Source organism: Bombyx mandarina, chromosome 28 (assembly GCF_030267445.1).
Source record: "Bombyx mandarina strain Sakado chromosome 28, ASM3026744v2".
Classification (NCBI taxonomy): Eukaryota; Metazoa; Arthropoda; class Insecta; order Lepidoptera; family Bombycidae; genus Bombyx; species Bombyx mandarina.
This window is the reverse complement of record NC_143233.1, coordinates 8574910-8581961: the sequence shown is the minus strand read 5'-3', so window position 1 is coordinate 8581961 and position 7052 is coordinate 8574910. Positions and strand designations below refer to the sequence as shown.

At 40.9% G+C, this 7052-nt stretch overlaps 1 protein-coding gene across 1 annotated transcript; it reads right to left on the bottom strand.

Moving 5' to 3' along the window:
• Positions 1-752: 752 nt before the first annotated feature.
• Positions 753-7052, bottom strand: LOC114250099 (uncharacterized). Its single transcript, XM_028183838.2, has 7 exons — positions 6414-7052; positions 5511-5645; positions 4454-4572; positions 3780-3903; positions 3173-3423; positions 1642-1870; positions 753-997 (listed from the first exon to the last, which is right to left on the bottom strand). Exons 1-7 carry the CDS (start codon positions 6715-6717, stop codon positions 795-797), a joined length of 1365 nt encoding a protein of 454 aa, XP_028039639.2. The 5' UTR covers positions 6718-7052; the 3' UTR covers positions 753-794.

Here is a 7052-nt window from a genome sequence, read left to right as displayed (position 1 = left end):
GAAATCACAACGATTCTAAAGAAGTTTTCACTTCAAAAATATGGACGCTAGTTTTATGTGATAACGTCAGTAACGGAATGATTGGAACTGCTAGGTCTGACGTCACGCGAGCAGAGAGATAAATGTGTCCCAAGTTAACGCTCTGGCCGATCGTGTCTCTCTATCGCTTGTTCCGCGCTCTCGCTTGCACGCTCAAGCTCAGGCGGAACGTGACACTTTTTCGTGCGTGCAGCCGGTGTTCGTCGATTTATAAGATCACGTCATGTATCACGTCAAATAAATATCAATTTTCGTATTTCTGTTAATAAAAACAGCGACTTTTTTTTCTCTTATCTATTCGGTGGTATGCTAAGGGGTTATTCCAACTACACCCAGACATGTAAGTGAGCTCAGACGGGCTCAACCTCAGAGTTTGCTAACACTGACCCTAGCAAGAACAGTGCTTCATTGAATCTACCACCGGATCGAAATCGCGACCCACTGAGAAGATGCGGTAAGAAACTGGGTTGCGTCTATCGTATAATCGACGAGTTCGAAAAGGACTGCCCCACTCTTCAAACCGAAACGCATTACTGCTTCACGGCAGAAATAGGCGGGGCAGTGGTACCTACCCGTGCGGACTCACAAGAGGTCCTACCACCAGTCTCAAACAATTCCTCATAACACTTAGCATGTAACGCACAGTACAGAAAAGCGAAGTACAATTGATAACCCCTTTTTGTTTCAAATCGGTTAAAATAAAACAAATGCAATTGCTATTAGAATAATTTATTAACTGCTAGGTATATTATACATCAGTCAAGTTTCAATTCAATTTTCCCTAATTTCCCTTTCGGCACGTCCACCGAGGAGAGGGTCTCCGTGACGATGCCGGTCGCGACCGTCACATTGTTCTCCCTGATGGTGAAGGGTTGTCCCTGCGTCATCACCATGTCCTCCAGCAGCGTGAGGTACACTTCGCCGTGGTCTCCCGGCATCATCATGTGCATTGATGGTTCTACAACATTATTACCTAGTTTTTTTTTTTCTTTTCCTACTTATATAGCCTTGAGAGGCTATTTCAGCGTAACCTCAACTAGTAGGTGAGAGCTCACGGGGCTCAAAACGGAGTGATGGTAACACTGACCCTAGCAAGAGCAGTGCTTCGCAGAATCTACCACCGGATCGGAAACGCGACCCACTGAGAAGATCCGGCGAGAAACTCAGTGGGCTGTGTCTGAGGGTTAATTTACTCGTCGAGCCCTTCGTCGCAAGCAACGGGTTCGACTAGGACGGTGACCGGTGCTTGTACCTAAAAGAACCGTTAATGGATCGGGAGGATCCGTAATGACGTGTTTAGGGCGACGTCGACTGTTTACCATTCGGTCTACAGGATCGGGTATGAACCTAGTATTAGTAACTGGTATTAGATAGAGAAACGAAGACAGCCAAAACGTGGAGGACGACGGCCAAGGATGGCAGATTTTTTTAACTAATACGAGAAGAGATGCGTTGATGCAGCTCTAGGCGGTCATAATGGAACCGCTACTTTAATACAATCAAAGCTACACTCAGCAATATTGAAGTTCCGGGGTCCGTGGACCTCAGTAGCTGGTACCGGGTGACACAGCTGTGAACTAAGAGGTGACATTGGAAACGTACCCAAATCGATTCTGCAGGCGATGTTCCAAGTGCCACTGAACATTTGCTGCGAATATTTAGAGAAGACCGGCTTCTTCCTGCCCCCCTCGCTTCGAGTCAAGAAGTAGATGTTCGCCTTGTAGTGATTCGTCATCTTCATACTCCTGGCGGCGCAGAGCAGCATGCCGGTCTCCACGGAGCGTATCTTCATGCCTCTCAACAGGACCCCCACATTGTCACCAGCTATCGCCTGGCAAAACGAATCATTACGAACGTGGCTTTTTGGTATTTAAACTGTAGCCGGCGCACCCATTACTGGTGGTAGGACCTCTTGAGAGTCCGCGCAGGTAGGTACCACCGCCCTGCTTATTTCTGCTGTGAAGCAGTAATGCGTTTCGGTTTGAAGAGTGGGGCAGCCGTTGTAACTATACCGAGACCGTAGAACTTATATCTCAAGGTGGGTGGCGCATTTACATTGTAAATGTCTATGGGCTCCAGTAACCACTTAACACCAGGTGGGCTGTGAGCTCGTCCACCCATTTAAGCAATAAAAAAAAACCGGGGTCCGACAGCGCCATCTCTCGTCGAGTAGTGGGAATTATCAGAGAGCGGACAATCTAGTCAAGGACAACTTCAGCTATAAAACTCAGAGTGATCGTGTTTGAAGTCGTCGTAGCCTAAAGGATAAGACGCGTGGTCTACATGTTCTACCTATTCGTATCGAGCGACTGTAGCGAGGTTCGAATCCGGCTGGCAGGTACACATTTTTTTCTAATGAAACACCTACTTAACCCATGATTACTAACAACTTACTTACACGATAAAAATAACATGACTTTTTTTTTTCTGCTGATGGATGAGCTCAGAGCCCACCTGGTGATAAGTGGTTACCGGAGCCAATAGACATCTATAACCTAAATGCGCCACCCACCTTGAGACATAAGTTCTAAGGTCTCAAGTCTATACTCGGTCTATGGTTAACTATTTAACCATAACCCAAAACAAAGTTAATACGTCTGCTCGATCACAGCAGACATACTGTGAGACCACCGCGCCTCTAGCTGCTTCGAAAATCACGCTTACGGCTACAAAGTACATATGAGACTTTCATCATCATCATCATTATCCTGTCCTTCTCCCAGTTACCTGGGGTCGGCGCAACATATTTTCTCCTTCCATACTCTTCTATCATATACCATTTCTTCGCTCACTCCCCTCTTACCCATATCGTCTTTCACGCAATCCATCCATTTCTTCTTAGGTCTACCTCTTCCTCTATATCCTTCCACATTCATAGTTAACATTCTCTTACCAACCTCATTTTCATTTCGTCTGATCACATGTCCATACCATCCCAAACGCGCACTTCTCAGCTTCTCTGTCAAAGGTGCTACTTCAGACTTCCTCTAACATATTCATTCCGTATTCTATCCATTCTCGTTACTCCACACATCCATCGCAACATTCGCATCTCTGCTGCATGCAATCGCTTTTCACCCTCTCAGACTTTAACCTCAACAAATTAAAAAACCAAAGAATTTAACTGACATACCTCCGGGACGCTCTTCCTAAATATCTGTATGTCTGATAGCGTGGTCTTGATATTATATCCGAATCCCATGAGGTCAGCGTCGTCGTTTCTCTTCATCACACCCCTCTTTATGGTGCCCACCACCACGGTTCCCCTCCCGGGCACCGTGAACGCATTGTCTATGGGCATCAGGAATGGTGACGTCACGTCCCTCACTATCCGGGGGATGTACTCGTCCATAGCGTCAAGAAGTCTTTGCACTGAAGGCACACCTGAGACCACAATTCAAGAGTATTTTATCTTCACGTAGAAAAAATATACACACGACATACGTTGAATGTCTTAATATTTTTGAGATTACAAAAAACTGTGGAGCAGAAAATTTGATAAATGGAACAAAAATATTTTTTGGAACGAAGTTCCTTACGGCAGGCTTGGAGGGGATAGGGATTTTGCTGCGCGATCGAACTGAAAAAAATGTGATCTGATTTTTTAACACTGGAGATTAGTCTCACAATGTTAGATTAAACAAAAAGAAATGGGTTTGACCCAACTATAGATGGGTTCGATAGTATCGCAGCTGTAGATTGTAATAATTGACTGGAGCCATTTCATTACCTGTACGTACCGTGTTCGGAGGGGTCCCCGTGGAGCGCCCGCAGCGCCGACCCGCAGACCAGCGGGGCGCCGTCGCTGTCGTAGCCGAAGTCCGAGAGCAACTCACGCATTTCTATTTCGACCAGTTCAATAATCTGCGAATTGGTTTTTTTAATCTTGAAAAAATGTCTGAAAAAATTCTATTCGACCATCAAAAGTAATTTTTAGTCATGCTTAGCGTTCAAGACTACGTTATTCTATACCAGATAATATTTTCTTCATGTCCTCCCCATATCCGCTAAATTGCAGGTAGTGGAGGAATAGAGACCTTTCTTACTAATCAGCTGAGGTTGCTATGTAATGCAATAAAATACTACATTACACATAATAACACAAATAATAAATGAACATTTAGCTTAATAGCCTGGAGTCCAAGCCATTAAGTACATTAAAAAAATATATATCTAGGGCAGTGGTTCTCAACTATACCACTAAAATTATTAGCTTAAACTATTTTAAGCAGTATCATAGGTAAACAAAATCTTTCTTTTGTCTGCGTCAAATTTTAAAATTATTAAAAGTGAGTTACGCACGTGAAAAAATATTGAAATTCACTGATCTAGATTTTCTATTACCGTACATAATATATTTGACAAATCAAAAATTCTATCGTAACTCTTTTATAAATAAAATATTGAAATTCACCTCATCATTAACAATATCTGCTTTGTTGATAAACACTAGAACGTAGCGTATGCCAACTTGTTTTGCTAGCAGCAGATGCTCTCGAGTTTGCGGCATGGGTCCATCATCTGCGGCTACCACTGAAACGGAAATATTACATTTTTATTGGAAGATATTTAGAAACGGTGAACATTTCTTTACTAGTTGGAGGGCGTTTTGTGAAATTGGGTAGGTACCATCACCCTGCTTGCTTCGGCCGTGAAGCAGTAATACATTTCGGTTTGAAGGGTGGAGCAGTTGTTATACTGTAAAACTCAAGGTGGTTTAAGGTGGTTTGGGGAAATTTACATAAATATAATAATATTCTTGTGGTTTGTCAGCAATCTCCAAACGCTTGAAGGAAGCTACACATGATGCTAAGTCTGGCTGGTACGTTGCACAGAGAGTGAGTCCGGCTGTCCAACGAGGTAACTCAGCCAGTATCTTGGAAACTGCACCTCCTTCAAGCGCATTGGAAGATTTGTTCTACTGTATGAATTAATTTATGTTAAATTATTTTGATTTGTTTAATTGTATAAGTTCCCTAATATTATTCGGTGAAATTTCATTATAAATAAAGTCTTCTTGTGGTTTTAATTTTTATTACACTATGTTATCCCTTCACTGCGGTACTCATTCGTCAACATTAGTTAATATGTTAAATACATCAATTAATATCTGCCTGTGTCAGTTGAACACCAGCATGGTGAGATAACTGAATATGAGTATGCTGGATATCTTATTCTTGAGCCTTGCATTTATTACAATTTAAAATGAAATGTTGTGAATTTCAACAACAGTTCTTTGTGCAATTATGCATGTTTCAATATCATTTAATTATAAATAAATTAATGAATGAAAATTTTTAATGTATCAATAATTACTCATCATCATATCATCATCGGCCCAGTTCTCCATCCATAGCAACCTTTTGCAGGTGGTCATTGGGAAAGCTACTCATGCTGCAATTTCCAGTCACCTATAATAATACACTATATAATATATATATAAATATAATAATACCCACTAATACACCTACCTAATATAGCGGCATCCATCTGTGAAGCTCCGGATATCATGTTACGTACATAGTCTGCATGACCAGGACAATCCGTATGTGCATAATGACGTAGCTTAGTACTATAACCGACGTGAGCAGCATTAATTGTAATACCTATAATTTAATGACATCAGTTTCAAATCTTGATCCAAATAGTCCAAAAGCATGATCATCAAAATGTTAATGTGACCATTAAAGATACAGATGCAATTTGTTTTATTTATTAAATTACATAGGATAAGTAGTTAATAACAATATAGACAACACAAAATAAGAAGCATACACCAACTATTTCAGTAAAATATGTACTTTTATGAACAGTGCACAAAGCCAACTATTATTATGCTTATGACATTATTACAATTTTCTTAGTGGTCTATGCACTTACGGAAGCTTATTTCATGGAATGTTCAAGAAATGATCTATGATGTACATTTATAACAAGGAAGCATTTGATAGTTAGCATGATTATTCCAAGGAGTGTGTCCATGATAACACACAGGCACTCTTTTGATCATCATTTTTGCGGTGCATTACTCAATTACTCAAAAGATAGGCTGTAACTACATTGTTACACTACATAAACGATCACTGTCTTGATCAAACTAATCGCTCATGACCAATAGTTCGACAAGCGAACTAACCCATGGACACAGCCCATTGAACTTCTTGCTGGATCTTTCCAGTAGGTCGTGATCCCAATACAATGGTAGATTCTGCGAACCACTGCTCTTGTTAAGGCTGGTGTTAGCTAATTCTTTCAGGTTGAGCCCCTGAACTCACCTAACTGTGAATGCGATACTGGAATAGTCCCTTACGTTACCAGGTAGAAAAAAGTACCATATAATTGGTAAAATTGAATAATCATCATAAATCACGTACCGCGAGCTTTCTCCTCTGGCGCTTTATCAATCTCGTCGTATGACACATAGTTTGCTAGACCGTCTTTCGCCAGTACTTTCGTAATAGCGGCTGTAAGAGTCGTCTTCCCGTGGTCTACGTGTCCTATTGTCCCAACGTTGCAGTGTTTTTTTTCTGTTACATCACTTTTGGGCTTCGTACTGAAGTTTCTTAATTCCAATTGAACTAAGCCATTAAAACGGGTTTTAATGTAAGAACTACAACTAAATGATGTGTTCTTCTTACACTGATAATATATTGATCGTAAAATTAATCTGCAGGACATTTTTTTTATCAATATTTCGTCATAGACTTTACTTTGTTTGTTGTTATTTTTTAGAAAATGTTGACTAAATTTTTAGGTTATTTTCTTATTTTTCCACTTCACTTCGTTCGGTAATTCATTGACAGTTGACATTTCACATTCGTACTTCGTCTAGAAACAGTCTACATTCAGATAATGTTTAGCTAAGTTATTTTGTACATTGCTTAAAATACGAGCTCGCCTTACACTTTAAGACCTGTACAAAAAGCATTGAACCATACATCGGACCAGATGACAGCAAGTCGTCGTGGCCTAAAGGATAAGACATCCGGTGCATTCGTGTTGAGCGATGCACC

Coding starts and splice junctions, on each gene's coding strand:
- LOC114250099 (XM_028183838.2), bottom strand. CDS start 6,717: ATGTCCTGCAGATTAATTTTACGATCAATATATTATCAGTGTAAGAAG. Junction 5,646..6,413: donor GCCAGAGGAGAAAGCTCGCG/GTACGTGATTTA, acceptor ATTAAATTATAG/GTATTACAATTAATGCTGCT. Junction 4,573..5,510: donor GATGGATGCCGCTATATTAG/GTAGGTGTATTA, acceptor TTTCCGTTTCAG/TGGTAGCCGCAGATGATGGA.